Source organism: Athene noctua, chromosome 13, assembly GCF_965140245.1.
Source record: "Athene noctua chromosome 13, bAthNoc1.hap1.1, whole genome shotgun sequence".
NCBI lineage: Eukaryota > Metazoa > Chordata > Aves > Strigiformes > Strigidae > Athene > Athene noctua.
In genome coordinates, this window is record NC_134049.1 from 15,838,195 (window position 1) to 15,858,984 (window position 20,790).

Sequence of the window (20,790 nt, forward strand, 5' to 3'; positions counted from 1 at the left end):
ATCGCGGCGGGAGCGGCGCGGCCCGTCCGCGCTGCAGCGCGGTCCGCTCGGTGTGAGGCGGTGACCGTTGCGAAGCGGCCGTTTAACCGACGGGCCTGGGGGCTCACGGGAGCTTTAACCGACGGGCCTGGGGGCTCACGGGAGGCGTCGCGCGCCGCACGGCCAGCCGGGGCCGCGCAGGAAGAGCCGTTGCCCCGGGCAAGCTCGCGGCGGCTCATCCCGGCCCCGCGGCTGAGCTCTCCTTGTGCGGGGCAGGAGCGGGGAGGCCGAGAGCAGCTCCACTGATCTCGAATGACAAGATCTCAGCTCGAAAAAACCCCAGAATGCCTAAAAAAAGGAAGCACACGTGGGGCGGCGCTTGGCCCTTCAGCCCCAGCACCTGGGGAACAGAACTTCAGACTTAGAAACATCAACATTTTCTCTCTCAGGTGAACAACCCTGGAAGAGCAGCTCGGCTCTGGAGCTTGGACGCCCTCGCAGGAGTAGCAAGGGAGAGCAGCGGGAAGCGCAGCACTCGGCAGTGCAGTTCAGCAACAGCTTTTGATGTTGGTAGCTGTAAAGGGGGGGTAATAAAGAGGTCACCTGTAACCGAGGGCAGCGTGTCTAGAATTCTTTCTACTATAAACAAATAAAGAAAGGTCCAAATAAAGCTGAGTTTAAAAACATTTAATGTGAGCCTTTCTACTCAAAATGTACAAGTCTTGCAAGGTTTAGCAAATGAAACAAAAATTTAATAGACATTGATTACATCTGCAGGGCTTGATTTCACACAGTATTTACATTTTCCTAGTTACAACACCGAATAGCAAGGCTGAAGGAACTGTCTGTTTTTGGGTTTCGGCGGTGCCATGATCCCCAGCTTTGCAGCAGCTGCTTGTGTAGCACTAACCCTGTAGGAGGCTGAACTGGAGCCGGAGGAAGCTGGAGCCTTCAAGCCAGATGGCCTTTTTGTCCTCCTGTACCTGCCGTAACCACTGCAAAAATGACAGGACATGTGTGTCAAACATCTGAGTCCTGCCCCCTTCCCCACACCCATGGTGTACTTACATATGCATCACCATTAGACTATCTAGAAGACTATGCTTTCATTTTTAATTTTCTGGGTTTTTAAAAAATACACATGGCTGTGAAAATCCCTTTGAAATGTAAATGAAGTGTAGCGGTTGCTCTAGCGTTTGCCTAAGGGCAAGAAGCAGCCTGAAACAAGGACAGAGAATGCTGAACTAACCTGACTCCTATTAATCCAATTAGAATATCAACATTAAGTGACACATCAGGGTCAACAGCATTTAATGACTAATATTTTAGTAGATGGGAAGTGAAAAGGGTGGGAATAAAACCCACTGGGCTGGCAACTGTTATTTGCTACGAAAAAAAAAAAAAAAGAGACCAGAAAGAGGAAAAACAGGCCAGGGGAGGAGATATCCTTGGGGAGAACAGACAATGGCAGAAAGCAATGAGTTTTAACAAGGCAGACTATATTTTCTCTTTGATGCAATATTAAAGCAGTAAAATATAAGTAGTTAATATACCAGTAACTAATAAAACCTAACAGTCGTTATGTTTTAGGTGTGACTTCAGGTGAGGATTTTACAGAATGTTTTCAAGAGCACATTAGAACCATTTAGAGCTACTCTGAATGGCCTGAACTCCCAGCTGACATGTAACAATTTCTGTGACACTTACAGACGGAATAAGACCCCATTCAAAGAATTATATCAGAAAGGCAAGGCATAGGTTGTCCACATACCTCGTTTCTGTCTCACATACCAGACAAGGTGAAATTTCTAGGCGGAGCAATTGGCCACACCACAGTATAGGCTACTTATGTTTAATTCCTTTCTGTCCAGGCAAGCTGTGAGCACAGCAAACCTTTCAAAGGCACAACTATAAACCCCAAATCCGAAGTTATTGCTCAAGTTTTCTACTGTCACCCCCCTGTTTTTAAAGAGGGTTTTGGGAGGGCAGAATTTCTCCACCCATATCTCCTTTTAGCACTGATTTATCATTATGTTTTGGAGCACAGACCTTCAGCACAAACTGTGACTACTTGAGTTACGAGACTCAGAACTACATGAACCCTGAAAATAAGGTCATTGACTCAAAGGATGAGGCCCAGCCTGGCTCTTTCATCACCCTGTGACAGTTCGGTGGCAGATCTGCCTGAGAAGCTCAAGACCGACCCGACTCTTGGATCCAAACGTTACACTCTTGTGTGGCATTGCCTTGTATGGTACAATCAGAGGGAAAATTTAAATTAACAAGGAACTTGGAACTGAAGTTCAAATATTCCATCAAGTCTTTGAAGTTTAAGCCCTCTTTATGTTTCCAAGCACAGAATCCAGTCAGCCTGGTAATAATGGTTAAGGCAGCACACTGAAATTTAGTGTCACTACTTAGCTTGTGGCAGTCACAAGTGAGAAACAAAGAACAATTGTTAAATATCCTCCCTCACCAGGAGCTTTTTAAACAAAAAATACTAGAAAATCAAAGTAGAGCAGTTGTTACCAGGTACCTGGATAATTTTAATGTCATTCTTAAAGCCCATACTTACTCAAGAAAAGGCAGAAGGACAACAGTGAGATTCTGTGACCTTCATCATGCTGTTCTGGACAAAGAAAAGTTACTAATGACCGCAAGCAACGTACCCTTTGGGATGAAACTGCTGGCTACCACCATTACTTGTCTTCTTCCTCTTGGATTCTCTGAAGTTTGGCGGCCTTTTCCTCTTCCTTCTTTGGTTTGCGTTATTGCTAAAATAGCTTGAGGTTGTAACTACATCTTCTGCTTCTTCCTCACTCTCAGGTGTGCCAGTGCTTTTCGGAGCTGTGTCCACACTTTGGCAGGCAGCATCTTCTATAGACAGAGAGGTGACTTAACACTAACGAGATCGAAACAGGGCTTGGGCCACTCAGAACCATCCACCAGAACACACTGATGGTACCAAAACTTCCGTCCTTGCTGGTCAGAACCTCCTTTGCACCACCTTCATCCCAGTGATGCTCCAGACTAAAGGCAGGTTGGTGTAAAGCAAGGACAGAAGGCAGTTTTGGTTTATCTCATGACATAAAAGAATACTGGCCAGTCCTATTTTCTCTAGCCTGGCTTCTTGTCTAAACTATTTCAGTGACACTGGCCTTCCTGCCTTTACATTCTCTTCCCCATATCAGCTGGAAAGAATTATGGAATATACCATAAATACTACAAATACAGCACTTGTTTTTAAAAACAGCATCAGGAGGCACCGAAAGGCCCAGGCAGCTGAGAGCTCCTTCTCAATCAGTCATGATCAAGAGGGATGTGATTCTTTGCACAGGCAAAGTAGAATAAAATACTTAAAAATGAGGTTTGTGGACATGCACTTATTCCCATTGCAGTGTAAGAAAGCACTGCCTCCTTAAACACAAACACCAAAATTGCAGGCCCAAAGTCAAATGGGATAGTCAAGCTGTACCCAATATTCCCAACCGCAACACAGGCCATGTGCTGCGCTCATGTGAAGTTACCAGATTTACTGGTCTCAGGGCTCAGTTCTCCATTGAGCCGAACTTTGTGTGTAAGGCTAGAGCTGTGCAAAGGCATTGCAAAACACGACTGTTCTGACCAGAGACCCAGCTTTGAAAGTTCTTCATGTCTGAGCAAGCGCTAGTCAGTGAAGACCTGAACTTACTGACCTCAATTACTATCAAAGAGAACAGGTAGTAGTTCTTGATTATCTGCCAGGCTACAACGTTACCCCAGATATAGTGGATGTGGGTGTAAAACTTAAGGTCAGAATTCTCATTATACTTAAGCATATTACATAAATCCCAATAACTAATAGGTTAGGAGCAGAGCAATCTGCTTTGTTCTTGTTTTTCTTTTTCAATCTTTCAGAGATACACTGAATTTAAGTAGTGAGAAGACAGCAAAGACCTCTGTATGTTCTGAAAGCATGCAATTGCTCCCTTTTGGTAATGATTAAACTGTAAGCATTAGTTATTTGTATTTAAAACAAGGTAACTTTTGAATGAAACTTCTGATAGAGGAGGAGAGAAGGTACTAAACAGAAAGTACGGGTTTAGGTCCAAAGGATACTAAACCTGGTATGGTCCATTCAGAGTACTTATCCATCACTTTAATTATTTCTGCACCATATTTTTCCAGTTTGTCTTCTGTGACACCATCAATCTGCAGTAAAACCTCCGCATCAGACGACAAGGTTTCTGTAATGCAACAAAGTACCAGTCAGACACGTCAAAAGAGAGATTATGGTATTCTGGAGGACGTTAATTCCTTTTCATGCCACCCTATGAGTTAAGTCCTTCAGGAAACAAGCCATGCGTCTAGCAGATTTGCTTCTAGTTGGTGAGCACAAAAACTAGTCTGAAAGTTCTCTCTGATGATACTTCAGTTTGTTTTGCAGAATGATTGCTTGGGTGGCTCTTATCAGGCAGGACTGCTACAGCACAAACCACAGCTCCACAGAACCCTGCTGCGTCCGCTGCTTCCAGAGCACCCGCTCAGTTACGTAAACTTAAATCTGTTCTCACTAAATGTTCAAAACGGTGGATTTTCTGTCAGCAAAGGCTACAATTGCCCGTGCAGCCTGCTGCCAACAGGGGCTCTGAGTAACGAGAAGCTGACGTTACCTGCTATTTTCTTTAGAGTTGAAGTACTGAAAATATTGAAGTAATGCACGTCAAAGACTTTCCCAAGCGTTTTGCAGGTGTCTGTAAGTTCCCCAAGGCACTTTTTAACCATCTCTTCCCGCTGGGACATTTTTGCCATGGAAGCCCTTTGCTTTCTGATGGCACTGGCACTTTCTGTTTCATGAAACTCCACCTGTTAAAATAAACCAACCAGTAACTCCTGTTGGGGCAGTTACTGCAGAGCCATCATTAGCAGACTGACTGGTAACATGGGGAAACACTGAAGGAAACCAAAAGCATTCTTTGATGGACCAAAAAAAAAAGCTATTTACCCACCATACACTTTTTAAATGATTTTGTTTTCTAACAGGCTACTCAACCACCCTTAAGTTTCTCCTACGGAGAGCTAGCAGAGTATACACAACACAGGGCAAAAATGCCGAGACCCCAGTTCACAGCTGGCTTTAAACAGGGGTCACTAGGTGTGAGCTGAGGGTTCTGCTCTTCGCCAAACACAGCACTAGTGTAGAGGAGATACTGCCTCAAGCAATTCTGGGACTGCTTCCATGACCTTGAAGTGCATTTTCCATCAGAGCTGACCAATGACTGGAAAAAATAGAGCAGAAAATACAGGAAAAGGTAGCACTGTTTGTTCTTTGCTTCTTAACTAGCTTTTTCTGTGTTGGTCACAACTTTCCTTTCCTGTCAAGCTGGAATCAGGTGGATGGGAGGGTGAAAAGAAATATTTAATCCTCTCTGATCTTCTCAAACTCACCTTTTACCTCACAACACTGTTATTAGAATACTGGACCAGAAACCATGCTTGTTGGATTCTGTTCCTAGCATCTGCTAAAGACCAGTTCCTGTACTCCAGCTGGTAGGTAATTATGTTTAAACTGTCCTAGGGTATATGCTACATAAAAACTGTAGCACATTCCTTAAAACAATATGTTCAAGTACAAAAAAAAAAAAAAAAAAAAAAAAGAGAATTCTTACATACCTGTAGTGATCCATTTAGCACAGCCTGAGCTTTCTCTCCTAGAATTATATATGCTACCGCTTGGTCATTAGCTGTGATATACAAGTCTTCATCCAGAATCTTGTCCAAGACCAATTTTCTAAAGAGCCTTTCAACATTATGTCTGGAGTAGGCAGCTCCCTTCCCGAATATTCCGGACTGAATCTTTGCACTCGTTGTGCCTGTGCAACAGAAATCACAAGCTCAGCCTGCAATCAGGAGGTACGCAGGTATTTACAGGCTGTGGGAGACTCCTGAGGGCATTCCATAGTCCATGCACAGCAAACAATATTTTTATGCACCAGAAACTCCAAGCACCACCAGAAAACTAATATTATCACTATAGCAACCTGAAATGGATTAAAGCTTTAGTCTCATTTATTTTGGATCATTTATCACCAAGAGATTCCTGGGAAGAATAATTTTGTAAAATACACCTTCTTTTAAACCATTGCTGGTGTTGTGCAGACCTTCTGTACTTAGTCAGGACTTCACACACCAAGTCTATTGAGGTGGTGTCTCTGGAGGAGCAGTACTTACCCAAGAAGATGTCCACCATCATGTTCAGCGTGTACCTTCCAGAACGTATATTTCTCTTTGTGTTTATTCGTCCCATTTGTCCACAGTGCTCTTGTACAAATCTTATAATGCTCTTCACTTCATCTGTTACATTTCTTGATTTGTAATCCTATTAAAAATAGACTTGATGAGGAAACAGCGTTACATGGCTCTGTCGTAATGCAGGTTGTTACTGACAAGCTTTTCATTATTGAGCTTTCTCCAGTCATGAATTCATTTTGTTCCAAAGAGAGAAATAGTGATTTTCTAGTTAGTACACCTACAGTGATACAATACAGTCTCAGGAATTATGGATTTGATAATGCTCTGGAAAATGCAATAATACATACCAGTTGATTGTGTTTAATCCCTATTGTGTTAATTCTATAGAGTGAGCTGCAAGATTGCTGCGTGAATACCAGTAATCAAGGTCAATCATCTGGAAAGCATTCCCATAATTATTCTGCTGCCATGCACTAGAATTTACACCTCCAGTATGCATTAAAATGAGAAGCCTGGACTGAATATAAATTATTCTAGCCAAACATTACAATCACAGCTATGTAAGGTAATGCTTCAAAGACAGGACTGAGAAGCAATTATCATCACGTATGAAGCTGATCTGGTTTATAGAGATCAGTAACTCTCCCCTGTCTGCTCCGAGCTCCTGTTCATGCCACTGACAAGTTTGTTTCAATCCCTGGCGCACAAACCCCAACCTCTGGCCTCCTCAAGTGGTGCACACCCTCCTGACATGGCACCTGTGCTGCCCTGGCAGTGCAAAGCTGCCTGGAAAATGTCAGAATTGGCAGCTGAAGGGATTTCCTCACAGCCATTCCAAGGGATCCTGTATCAGCTCCCGCCTCCTATAAGTGCTGTGGCCAAGAAAATCCACTCCAAGGAACATCCTTACACCTCCTCTGACAGAAACAGGAGCATCGTAAGTCCGTGTGTAATTCCACTCTAGGTTAAATCCTGGAAATAATTCGAAGCATCTAGCATCACAAAAATACAAGACATCTCATTCATTTTCCCCATTTACCTTCCCAAACATCATGTAACCATTTTTTAACACAGCTAAATGCAAAATCAGTTTAAAAACACTATAAATAAGAGCTGTGGCTTTTACCTTCTTTCTGCTGCAGTTATCACAGGTTACTTCTGGGTGATCTTTACAGAAGGTGGGATTAAAATTAGTTTCCCCAAAGTAGGCCAAAAGCTGAATTCGGCGGCAGTCAACGACATTCTCACAGTAGTGAACCATACTGTACAGGTTGTTAAAGTGAGTCTCTCTCGTGTGACTGTTTCCATCTTTCTCCACTGAAACGCAACAGATTCAATTGTATTTGTTAAATCTGCACTTCTGCCTTTTAATATATTATCAGACAAAACACCATATTTTTTTTGCTTAAAAAAAAAGATGAGTAGGTTAGTACAGAACTAACCTAGGACAGATTTTACCTCTGAAGTTTTAAAGAATGGAGAAGGGAAATAAGACTAGAATTACAAGAATCAGGAGATGGATATGTATGAAGCAAAATGACTAAAATGAAGTACAAGTGACAAAATCTTTCATTACAGAAAACTGTTCAGGTGAAGATGCAGAGTCCTCCCACTTCTGCAACACTGCAGTATGTATGTATGGTGCTTCTAAATGAGGAGGTGACACAGTCTAAACAAAACAGAGACCAGGGACTATGCACCTCTGTTAGCATTGTCTCCATTAAGTTACAGACATGAGGACTCACTCAGTATCAACCTTCTCAGTCTGGTGACATCACTGTAGCTGTAGAAGAGCAGGCAGTGGGACATCTCGCCATCTCGTCCAGCTCTGCCAGATTCCTGATAGTAACCTTCTACAGATTTGGGAAGAGAAGCATGGATAACGTAGCGTACATCAGGTTTATCAATTCCCATTCCAAAGGCAATTGTTGCACATATAACCTGGGAAGGAAGTAATCGTTCATTATGTAGAGTTGTGGGAGTCATTCATGCAGCACTCTGCATCGAAAATAGGCCATCAGGGTTACAAAACTGTGCAGAACCTGGAAATGCAACTGTAACACTGCAAGACAAGTACAAAACAGCAAATCCACCCCTCCTTTCAGAAGGGCTATTCCCAACAAAGGGAAAACTCCAAATTTGAGTCTCAATATCTTCGGCAGTGTGCCTTGAGCTGTTTCAGAAGCCTTGTGCTGCTCAGTTCCTTCATACCTGGGTGCAGCACCGCAGCCTTTGATTTGTAAACCCCCAAAGAAAGCGACAGCTAATGTGTTTCAGCAGACCCGTTTGGATTGGTTTTTTAATACTGCATCCAATTTGGAAATAATGTTACACAACTTCACTTTCATTTGCTAGGCCAAGAGGGATAAAAGTGCTCTAAATTCTATTCACTACTTTTCCCCAGTTGCTCTCTTTTACCTGGCAACCTTCTTGATTAATCCACTTCTTTTGCACAAGATCTCTGTTGGAGTCAGTGAGGCCAGCGTGGTAGGCAAGTGCAGCAAGACCTTGACTCTGCAGAATAGCTGCTGTTGTGTCACACTCATGACGTGAAAGGCAATAAATTATTCCAGAGTCATCTGCAAAAAAAGATTTGTGCTACAATACAGCTTCATTCCCTTTCGCTTGCTTAACAGTCATACCTGTTGAGTTAATACATTTATTCCAATAGGGAGAGGTTGGCAAGTGTAATGCAGTAACTGTTTAATTTTATTAATATCAGATGTTTTTGTTAAGTTTCTCCTTGCCCAATTCCTGTTTTTTTGGCCAGGTGGAATCAAGAAAAGGTTTCCTGCTTGGTACCATGTATCTTAGGATTTAAAACGCATGAATAAAGAACTACACAAATTAAGAGGCAGAACAGTTCAGCCAGTGATAGGGCAGGTCCCAGCATGAGGGAAGCCATGGAGGAGCTGGGTGCAGCCTACTGCCAGCAGCAGGAGCTGCCAGGCTCCAGAAGTGAGCCAGGGAAGAGAGGAGCCCTTGGAGGTACCTCCAAGGGGGACCAGAGACAAGCAGACTAACAGAATTAAACACTGAGAACAGTACGGATATTAGATGGCCTTTATACTCTGAAGACACGATGCTAAAAGGTCTGGCAACCTCCAGAAAGATTACCCAAGAGTTTTACCATCATTTACTTTTCCATCTTAACTTGAACTCTTGACTTTATGATGCCCATAAATCTGATTTCCATTACCAATAACATAATTTTGCGTCCAACTTGTTTTTCTTGTAAATACATTAGTCATTTCCAGAAAGATACAAGTTTGGGGGTTTTACAGCATTATAGAAGCTTTTTTCTGCCTTAAGAAGCAGTTCATGAAAAAGCACACAAGCACACTATGTTGCTCAGTACTCACAGGGATGATATTTTTTAATCCATTCCAAGCAATCCATTGCCACCTTCTTTGGCTTCTTGGGCAATACATCATATTTCAAGTTATGCCTGTTGAAGCTCATTGTAAACCTAAAACGGAACAGTTCATAGGTACTCGTCAGCTTTATGGGTGCATTAATCCTGTCAAGAAACTAGGGACTGACTGGAGCGTCCCCCCTTCAGCTAACCGCTACTCCTTCTGCATTATCGGCAAAGGAATTATTGTTCCACTATGCTCACGGAGATTCACATCACCCATACTCTGGGTCTAAAATTCCTGCATTTTTCCTGTGGCTGTGAAAAAAATGAAGCTCCATGGCACTGTGTAGAGGGAAGAAACGCCCACGAACCATAAACCACACACAGAGCGATTTGCCTCGCCTTCACTTCCCTTTTGAACACTAGCATCCACATCTGACCCGTCAAATTTGCAAAATACAGTGTCACCTCCCTCCTTCTACCCTAAAATTAATTCCTAAAATGAGAAATTCAACAAAACAATTTTTTTTTTTCCATCGTGTACAATGAACACACTACAATACAATCCAGGCCCAATGATACCTCATTATCGATGTTACTGCCAGTGCTAATTAAAAAACACTTCCAGCCTTTGCAGTTTTCCAGCAGTCTCATGAAAAGCACCCTAAAATCCAACTTGTGTGTTTAGTCAGTGACAGAAAATGTCAGAATTTTCTATTACACAGCTTCCTTAATGATGCAAGGAAGAGTTTGGCAAGTGGATTTTTTTCTTACTTTAATATTCTGCTTATAAGTCACATTCAATTCCCCTCACACATTCTCATTTAATCAGCTACAACGACATAAGTATTCCAGGTGGACCTGTAATGCTTTTCTTACTTTGCAAGGTTTTCCATTCAGAATTTCTGTGTCACAAACAAATTGCTTCAGGAAACTGCTGAGTGACTTACACTTGTGGTTTTAGCATCTCAAGCTGATTCTGAACATCCTTCTGCACTCTGGGGTTGGCAGTGGCAGTCAGAGCCATCATAGGAACAGAGCGAAACTTCCTGCGGAGCATATTCAGCCGTTTGTAGTCTTGTCGAAAATCGTGACCCCACTAGTTGAAAAACAAGATTTAAGTATAACTGAGTAAGATGCTCCAACTGATTTTTTTGCTATCTTGGAAAACAAGTCAAGGTTTTCACCTGGCTGACACAGTGGGCCTCATCAATGACAAAACGCGCAAGGAGTTTCCTGTTGTAGAGGTTTTCCAAGGCTGACATCAGTCGGTTGCTTGCACAGACCTAGGCACAGAGCCACCAGTGGCGTGAGAAAGCAAAGTAACAGCAGCATCACATCACCTGCCCAGTGAGGAACACACGAACAGCTGTTCTAGACAGCAAAGGTATTGTGGCAACACACAAACAGCTGTTCTGGACAGCAAAGGTATTGTGGCTGCACGGCTACAGCCTGAAGGCGTGAAGATGATGGCAATCAATCAGCTCCAGTTTAATTGACAACAGAGCAGCTGGAGCGGGATTACTGCAGGGTCCCAGGATCACCTATACAGAGGTCCTGCAATCTGAGTAAATTTAAATTACTTCTGTTACAAAAGACAGGGAAAGACAATGCAGAAAGAGAAACGTAATCAGCACACTGCACTCCCCTCTTACAAAGCTCCTGGGGAATGACATAATCTTTAAAGGCAGCACATAATGAAGTGCACAGCAATCCTTCGACCTGTTACCCTGACAGTTATACATTTTCTCTGGGTATTTTCCTGTCCACAGCAGCCTAGATTCTAACAGCAACTTGACAGCAGCTAGCCACTAATATGTAGTAAGATATATTGAAATGGCTGGCGCAGTGGTTTTTTTTGTTTTGAGAATTTACATTGTAAGACATATTCAGTTCTCATTCTTGGTTACTTACTGACTGAAATTAGTTATGACTGTACAGAGTCTTACTGAATTATCTAAATAATGTTTAGCATTTTTTTTCCCCAGAAGCCTACTCTAAGTTCAGTGTTTCCCCTTTAATACCTCATAGTAATCTTCCTCTTGTTGCCTCCATCATTTTAGAATTCAAATTAAATACAAACCTTCTCAGGGGTAACATACAGAAGCTTTATTACAGGATCTTTTTTTGACAATTGCATATATATTTTTGAAGCATCAGCATCCGTTCTATCACCAGTCAGGTATGTTGCAGCAATCTATATTAAAAAAAAATAAAAATAAAGCTTTAATATGCACAAAACAGAAGACCTCCAACTACAGTCCTACATCTAGTTATAAACCAGATCAAAGTACATGCATTTACTATCCTCAGTGAACATTTTCAATGCTTGTGTAATTACAGATAGCATTTGAAGCCCCACTGCACTGTAGACATCGCAGAATTTTTCTAACAATAAAACCAAGAGACTATAAGCCAAATTCAATTCTTTGCTCCCAATTCTACCAGCAAACTGATGGCTGACCTAGGGGATTTCTCCACTTCCTTTGAACTCTCTGTCCAGTAAAGAAAACAGATGTGATATTTGTTTATTGCTCAATACACTGTAAGTTTGAATTGAATGTGTGAATGTGCAAGAAGCACAAAAACATAACACCCTCAGTGACAGGGCCCACAGAACAACATTGCATCGGAATAGACTGGATACAACCTGGAGCAGCAATTTAATATTAAGTTTAAAAGTATAACTTACTATTCATGCTGAATAGTAACAAAGGAATGAGACCCTGAGGACAAAACCAGTGTAAGAACAGGTGGCACCAATAGAGCCATTTCTGCCTGCTTGTCTCCTCTTCCTCTGGCCTGCAGCTCTGCAGGAGATGCCCTCTGCAGCCACGAGTCCCCGGGAGCCCCAGAGCCCATTTAACTGGCTTTTACAGCGGCGCAGCCCACCACACCAGCCAGGGTGGAGAGCAGTGCAGTAGTCACCGAAGGGCCAACAAATCTTCAAGGGCCCTGCCTAGTCAGACTGTCAAAAACTGTACTCGACAAGAGAAGGATTTGTCCGAGCTTCAGAACCTTCCATCATAGTCCCCTTGGTCTCACACCTCAAACCATCTCTGGGTTTTTGCCCTAAAACGTGTTATCCACCTTTTCTCCACTGATCTCTCAATATCAGTAATACACTGCAGATGAAAAAGTCACTTCACTGAGGCAAAAGCAGCTCCTAAGGGGTCAGCTGTAGGAGCACACATCTTCTGCCCTAGCTTTCTTACTTCTCTAGAAGTGCTTCGCATCTCCAGAACTCGCTCAGCTCAGGAACTGTAGGGTGCTTATTTCTGCTACAGAGCCAGGCTGCTCCTCTTTAGGTGCCTAAACACAACTCTCAGGTTCTAAGAATCAGGCATCTGTACTTGACAGCTAAGCTCCAATAACAAATCCACACAAGCATCATCAATAAATTTAGCAGTTACACTGCCAAGATATTCTAGTTCATCTAATTTAATCCATCCTACACAGCTTTGTGTGCCTTTTACCATTCCAATCTAATCAATGTTTGCAGTTTATATTTGAGAGACGTAAGATTTGCTGTAAATTTTCAGATTTCTAATTTCACTTATCTGCAGTTTAACTAAATAAAGCTGCTTGAACTTACATCTAGAGTCTTCAGCTTCTGAACTTGATCTATTATCAGCGACCTCAATGGAGAGATCACGATAGTGACTCCGGCAGAGACACACGCTGGTAACTGGTAGCACAAGCTTTTACCACCCCCTGCAAGGATTAAGCAGAACACAACAAACGTTGGGTATCGAGAGGAAAGGGAGATGGTGTGGAGGAGTGGAAGATGGGGGGCCTATCTCTTACTTCGCATTTTACAGCACTTTCAGAAACGAACTTTTACCAATGACTGCCTCTAATGCCACATATGTAGGATAAGGAACAACTATCATGTGAAATATTACAGAAAGCAGAAATTCAATCACCTCACTCAAGGCACCGCAGTTCATACAATATGTCAGAAATCTTGCAGCCACAGAATTCAAGCAGCACAATTTATGGCCACCTCCGCAAAAGCACAGAGAAAGAGGGAAGTTCATCACGGGCCTTGCAAAAGGAGCTTCAGGTCTTTATTTCTCAAGACCCTGCCAGCCCTCAAAAGCCTGCAGCCATGTGGCATTTAAAGATACCTACCCGTGGGCATTAGGATGAAACAATCTTCACCCAGAAGAGCAGCGTTGATGGCCTCCAGCTGATTTGTCCGAAAATAGTGCAAACCAAACTTTTTGTGAAATATATTCATCATTTCTTCAGAATGAGAGAATTTCATACCCCTAAAATGTTCCAGTGCAGGGTTATTAACTGGCAGATCTAGTAGACAAGGAAAACATAGTTAGAGTAAGTAACAATATCAGGTTGTGCTACCCCTCCTGCGACATAAAACCACTTCACTAGAACGGAAGGCTTAGCCACCACTTTAACCCTTTAACCCTTTTAAACTCAAATCATGACTTACGGGGGGGGGGGGGGGGGGGGCGGGGGGGGAAATCACATTCATCTAGAATGTAAGACCAGCTAAAGCGTGAATTTTGACCATATGCAAATCTCTGGAAACCAGTTTCTAAGCCCTGACTATAGAAACTGCCCAGTCTGGCACTGAAAGCTCACACAGCTACGAAGAGGCTCCCCACAGCAGGTGCTGGCTGAATCAGCGACAGAGCCAATGAAACAGGTTAACATTTCCACCTCCCCTTTTACTAACCTGCTCTTACAGTAACCACAAATAATAGTGACCCACCCCATGCCCCAGATGAGTTTGGTTTGCTTCAACAAGTGTTTGTTTTTGAACATTGTGCATAAACAGCTAAAACCATTGTACAGCTTTGAATTAACAACTGCAGAATCATTATTTAATTAAAAACACAGAAACGTTCTAGTTTCTAATTTTAGCAGCTTCATCTTCTCAGCAGCCTGCAACCTGCACGGCAAATAAGTATTCAAGAAGTTTGGCATCGCTTGGAGGAAAAAAAGATGACTTTGCCGAGAGAAACCAAAAGAAATTTCCACAGAAACAAGAGGCTTTGATGCAACCTACAGTAAGGTACTTGGCCTTAGGTTTAAAAAATAAGTAAATAAGAATTTAAACAGGGAAGGACAGTAATCCTAATAAGCATAATTCACCTGAACGGTTCTTAGTTGCCGTCGAGAAGGTTGATTTCGGAGCAGTAGGGTTTGATGCAAGAGCAGATCCTTTGGCTCTGGACATGATCTTTGACAGCAGCGACTGGGCAGGGGGCCCCTCCCGGATGGGCTGGTACAACAGCGTGGAGGGGGTCTCAGGTGCTGAAACATTCTCCAAATTCTCCCAGCCCTCATCAAAATCAAAGGGATCGAGGTCAAAGTCTGTATCGTTGAGAACCAGACTGCCTTCTGCAGGGGGGCCCAAGGGACCTTGTCTCTGAGCTTTCAGAGCTGTGCTCGTGAGGGGCCTCTCCACCCGCTGACCGTCCACACCGTTTCTCAGCCCCGGTTTTCCCCACCAGCTGCTGTCAGAAAACGTTGAACGGAGGCTGGAGGAAGCTCCCTCTTGGCCATTTACCTTGGGAGAATTCAGCACTGTGGGTTCTGGGCAGGTGATCTCCTCAAGACTTTGCTTCGAAACGTAAGAGGTATCCAAGGTTCGATTGGTTTTGATAGAAAAACTGCTTGAATTAACAGTCCCAGAAAGCAGAGATGGGAGGTTTGTGGATTTTGGCGAGTTTCTGCCAGAACTGAAGCTCCAGTTGGGGCCAGAACACAGAGTATCACCGGGACATGCAAGAGGGCCCCGCTCCACACATGCCTTCCAGTTTCTAGGAAAAGTGTTGTTTGGGCTACTTTTGTTCCAAGAAATAGAATTTCCTAGTAATTTTCTCCTGGGAGAGATGGCAAGGGAAGGAAGAAGGAAAAAACAAATATTTAGTCATAAGCAAAGATTTATCAAGTTCTACAACATACACAAAACCGTTTTGTCTCTCTCCTATTAAAAATATTAACATATGGTGGCCACAGCATATTCTGTGTCACTATATTTTAAAGATATTTCAAACAAATCTAGGGAAGAGAGAGTAATACCAGAACTCAGTTGAACAAAATAATTATAAAACTACTACATCTTCTCTGCAGACATAAAAGAATTTCCAACAGCAAGGAACTGATCCAGGCAAGGTAGAGAATTTAAAAAAAAAAAATAATCCTTAGAGGCACAAACCTGAAGTTAAAAAAGTAAAAATATGCTTGAACCAAATTATGTTTTTATGTATTTTCTAAAGACTATGTCTGACTAGAGCAATAAGAGGAAATAGAATAATTAGTTTCACTGAGAATGCTCAGAAAAAGCACATAGTCCCAGTGAAAAAACCAAAACAAAATCCCAAAACTCACTGTCTAGGTATTGCGGCATCTGCAGACGTTAAAGCAGCATTTGCAGTAGCAATAATCACACTGAAAAGTGACAAGTGTGTGGGTACTGGGAGAAGTCATAATCACTGTGGCCAATGACAGCGATTTAATAGAGATTTAACATTCTCTTGGAGAAAGAGTGTTAAATTAATGCCTCTGGTTAGGAGGAATGGGGATGTATAACCAGCTGGTTATACACATCACCCAGCTCCTTGGGAAGGAGCTTGTGCTGTCACCTACCAGAGAGACACAGGACTCACCCTGCCTCAGGCTGAACGGGGAACTGGACCCTTTCTTCTGGCAGAACACTGGAGTTGTTAATACTTTCAGCAGTTTGGGGTATTTTTTGCCTTCATTCGGTCAGTAATTTTAAGCTGTTTAAGCAACCCTTCAGCATCGTCTTTTCCGCGGGATGGAGCCGCTCAGTAGGGAGAGGCAGAAGGGGAAGGCTGCTCGGGGGAGCTACCTGAGATCTCTCTGCTGGAGGAGCTCCCTTGCGCATGACAGGGACTGAAGCTCATGGAGGGGGATGGCGTCCACCAGCTGACAGATACCGGCCATGACACCGTAGAGCTGCTGCGCCAAACACTCACCTTCATCTGTTAGATTAAGTGATTTTAGCAGGCACCAATACTGACTGTTATTAGAATATGTAACAAGATGATACCACTCTCCCAAAAACCAGTAAATTGTAACAAATAAGTAAATAATATACTTTCAATATATTTTTTTAAAGTCCATTTGCATAAAGAAACCATTTCTGCATGCATGAACTTACCCAGGCTACGTATTTTTGCCCTTGCCTTTTAATTAGTCATCTATATAAATTTTCCAAACCTCATCATAGTTCTTTCAAACTTATTTCCAAAAAACATTCAAGTCTAGATGTTTTTCTTATCGCATTACCCCTCCCCAACCACATTAAAACACATTTTATCAAAATATTACATTGCAATTCTAGACTAGGAAACACCATAGGAAACCTCTCATGAGTGAAAGTCAGCACCTGCCACTTCATGACCTTCCCTTTCAAATTTGGCACCACTGCAAACCACCTAGATTTTGTCAATGAACTGCTGCTACCAGGGGTGTGACCCCTCGGCCTAAACCCTGGCCTAACACTGACTCACTGGGTGGTCAGGAGGATGCACCGAGCCAGGGTTTGCTATCGGCACCCTGAGGACGACAAGATGGAGCTTGATTAAATTGATTTTCCAGAACAGCATTGTTAAAACATAAATAACACTGCTCTGAGAATTTACAAACAGAAAATCATAAATAACACTGTAGAACAGTACCATAAGCTGTATTTTTATATATTTTGAGAAGAAAGTCTGAACCTGCAGCCTTAAATCAGGCTGTGCCACACCTCCACATAGTAACTTTTCATTCTGCAAGTGAAACTCGGAAACATTTTAGCTCAGTATCTCTCAAAGCCGGCATCTGGGAAGCAGATGGAAGCACTGACACAGCTCCAGCTTATAGTGGTGTGCCTTTGGACCAGAGCTGATTCAGAAACAATTGGGTTGATCTGGGCTGTTGAGTTCTGAAGAGAAGGTCTGTGCAGTGTCCCAGGCTGGTGCTGACAAACCCAGACTCAGGATCAGACAACAGCCCCAAGCCTATACAATGTACACACACCATGACTCAGCCCCTGCTCCCTTGCCCCCATCTGTCAGTTAAAGCTCTCGCTTACAAGGGATACACAGGAGAACAATTAGTTGCAAGCCATCCCCAAAATCAGAGGCATCAAATTTCAAAACGTTTCGCATACCTGCAGCCTCTGCACCAGGATCACTTCCAGCAACAGGCTGAGTTGTGGCAACCTGAGACTCAATGCTGCTACCTGTGGATCTTCTACCAGTAGGAGATTCTTTGAAAATATTACTAACATTAAAAGAAAAATACAGTTATCTGTAAATCAAGGACTTTCCATAAGAGAAGTTTATCTTTTAGAATAACAGCATTTAAGATGTGTGTAAAAGATAAACAAGTTTCTGAAAACCCAGTTAAAATCCAAGTAGCTGAGCAGCTTGTCACTCATCCCATGTGCCAGAGACTTGCTTCAGTATTAATTTTTCCCCTCCCACTATGAAAGGAAAAATAACTGCTTTTTCTGAAGCAAAAGCCACCTTAAACATTGGCCATAAAAAAAAAAGTATTTCATAAAACATTAACAGCAGCTGTCAACTGCCAACCTGCCAAGCAACAGACACAATCGACTCAACCCAAAACTTTTTAACAAGCACTAGTCTCATGTCTTTTTTGGTACTTTTTAAAACCAAACAGTTTTATCAGTGAACTTTGTTTCACCTAATGCTTTTTACAGAAGGCAAGAAGGAAGGCAGCTCTTCTTCAGGGGAGGGTGGAATGATATCTAAGTAATCATCCTCTTCAAGCTCAGGGCCTGCGACCAGCTTGGTGTTGGCCTCTGCCAGCTCAGGGGGGCTATGTTTCTCAGCACTGCTTGGCCTCTGACTCTCACCACTTCCATCATTAGCTAAAAGAGAAGAGTATTGATATTGTCAGGTAACACTGTAAACTCATCCTGGTATAAGGAAAAATGCAGCTGAACAGAGGGGAAAAATTAATAGCTGGTTTTCAAAATACTCATTTAATACAGTTTCTGACTTTTGAAGGACAAAAAAAGTTACTGCTCCCTTTTTCCTCCCCATTAATAACAAACAGACAAAACCCCCCACAAACTGTCTTTCAAGTGGAAAAGTTATATAGCTTGCCTGCAGTTACCTTTCCCCGTCAGAAGAGAAAAACTTAAGAGATATATTTCCCTACAAGAGATTTTACAGAAAACTCTTGTTATATTAACTAATAGCTTAAAAAGAGCATAAACTCATCAACTAGCACAGTCCCTATACTGGAATTAGAAGGTTAATTTACATGTATAGTGCCTTATAAGACAAATCCTACTAAGAAAGGCCAGTATCAGTATCATTAATATATTAAAACTAATTTCACAGAAAGAGGGGAAAAGCTAGCAACATATTCTATAGAAGAAAAATACAGTTCACAAATCCTTTTTCTATTTAGTATAATGGCAGTATCACAGAACACTGTTCAATGTTATTCCATTGCATAAACATTAATCTCACAAATAAAGATCAAAATTTTCAAAATATAATAGGTAAGGCATATCAAACAGAGAAGTGTGTGGAAGCACTCTGACTGACAGTCATGAACCTTCTGGTCATAATCAAAGGTTAGCAGATTTTTGTGGGGGTTTTTGTTTTTTCTTTTTTAAATTAAGAGATCTCTTTTTACGGTTTAATATTTCTCTTCACTACATTTAATTTGTACGAATTTTAAAAGTACTTTCCTTTCTGTAACATGCCTACATTGTTCTTCGTTTCTGGACTGCCGTATGGGCACTCTTACAACTCCACGTGACCAGCTGCTACTCCTGCCACAGAGACAACGATCCACTACTTACAACCCGGCACTTTCACACGCTGTGGCCACACAAACAAAATCACATACCCACAACCACTCCTCAGATACGAGCATGCAGCTCCCGCTGCTTTCTCAAAGATCAAGCCCTCTGTGTGCAAACACGAACGTATTTTTTCCCAGCTCACCGGTACTTTAAAATAAACTGTTACCTGGGTGAGCCTCTTCCCCGTCATCATCCGAAATCACGTCAGCAGATAGATTCTCCCAAAGGTCCTCACCCACAGCCTTGTTACCACTGCAGGGAGCTGAATCCTCAAGACAGATGAGAGACTGCTGCGACAAGGGCCGTTGTTCAGCCTCTAGAGAAGCCTCCCCGTGGCTGCGAGGCCCCGCGTCGTCGCCCACAGTCCCGGGAGAGACCAGCGGCTCATCCCGGCGAGGGTTTGACCTCTGGGAGGCCTTGCAGGAGGCCCGCTGCCCTTTGGGGGACAGGACCGGTGGTCTGCAATACTTCTTTTCGATTCTTGACAAATCGAAGTCGTCAATATCATCCCACTCATCTTCTACGGTAATGACGGGGCCGGCCGCAGGACCGGGAGCACGGTGCAGCCCTTCGCTCCTGCTCGTCTTTCCAGTGGCCACAGGGTCTTTTGACGCCTCCCCAGACCCGGCAAGCGCTGGGCTCGCACAGGCCGTCTCGAGGCCCTGTCCGTGAGGGCCGGCTGCTGCTGCTGCTGGTAAGAAATCCTGGATTTGGTTTTTTTTGTCCTTGGAGGCAGGGAGGGCCGAGGCGCGATCAGGCAGGGAGGCGTTAACGTCTTTGTCCCTCAGTGCTGAGGCGGCAGAGAAGCCCCGCGGCTCCCTGGGCAGGGCGCCGGCCGGAGAGATCTTCTTAAAGGTAAAGCCCCTGTAAAGAGACGAGCCCCCCATTATCGGCCCAGCTAACGAGTGGCTCCCCAGGAGCTCGCCGCACGCTAAAGCTCCACCGCCCGCTGCCACCCCCACCCGCAAGGCCCCGCAAAACTCACGCCGGCCGGTGCCGCGGCGGGGGCGGCTTGCTGAGGGCGCCGCGGGCCGAGTGGAGCCGCAGCTGCTCCCGCAGGTTGTTCTGCGGCACGGCCGCCGTGACGGGGCGGGAGGGGGCCGCCATGACGGGGCCGCCCCACCGCTGCTCGGCCCCTTCGCATTCGGCGCCAAAAGAGCGCCTGCCCCGCCCATTGGATGGACGCGCCGGAAGCGGAAGTGACGGCAAGCGCTTCCGCTTCCGCAGCGCGCAGCGGCTGCCGCCCCGCCTCTCACAGAGCGACAGCGCCGCTACCGCCCGGGCACCGCCGCCCCGCCCCAGGCGCCTTAAAGCTGGCTCTGAAAGCGAAGCTGTGTAACCGCGGGAAGGTCTTAACGCTCTGCGCGCCGTTCTTACTCGCAGGAGCTGT

General features: G+C 43.7%; 1 protein-coding gene across 1 annotated transcript; it reads right to left on the reverse strand.

The window, feature by feature from the left end:
* Positions 1 to 681: 681 nt before the first annotated feature.
* On the reverse strand, positions 682 to 20,537 carry BLM (BLM RecQ like helicase). Its single transcript, XM_074916997.1, has 21 exons — positions 20,386 to 20,537; positions 19,567 to 20,264; positions 18,263 to 18,449; positions 17,724 to 17,836; positions 16,416 to 16,548; positions 14,690 to 15,423; positions 13,703 to 13,879; positions 13,164 to 13,282; positions 11,652 to 11,765; positions 10,756 to 10,854; positions 10,519 to 10,667; positions 9,573 to 9,679; positions 8,629 to 8,789; positions 7,956 to 8,151; positions 7,337 to 7,527; positions 6,190 to 6,337; positions 5,632 to 5,831; positions 4,632 to 4,824; positions 4,083 to 4,205; positions 2,649 to 2,856; positions 682 to 974 (listed from the first exon to the last, which is right to left on the reverse strand). The coding sequence occupies exons 1-21, from the start codon at positions 20,505 to 20,507 to the stop codon at positions 791 to 793; spliced, it is 4,356 nt and encodes a 1,451-aa protein (XP_074773098.1). The 5' UTR covers positions 20,508 to 20,537; the 3' UTR covers positions 682 to 790.
* Positions 20,538 to 20,790: the final 253 nt, after the last annotated feature.

Coding starts and splice junctions, on each gene's coding strand:
- BLM (XM_074916997.1), bottom strand. CDS start 20,507: ATGGCGGCCCCCTCCCGCCCCGTCACGGCGGCCGTGCCGCAGAACAAC. Junction 17,837..18,262: donor CCTTCTGTAAAAAGCATTAG/GTGAAACAAAGT, acceptor TTTTAATGTTAG/TAATATTTTCAAAGAATCTC. Junction 15,424..16,415: donor CTCCAGCAGAGAGATCTCAG/GTAGCTCCCCCG, acceptor CATCTCTCCCAG/GAGAAAATTACTAGGAAATT.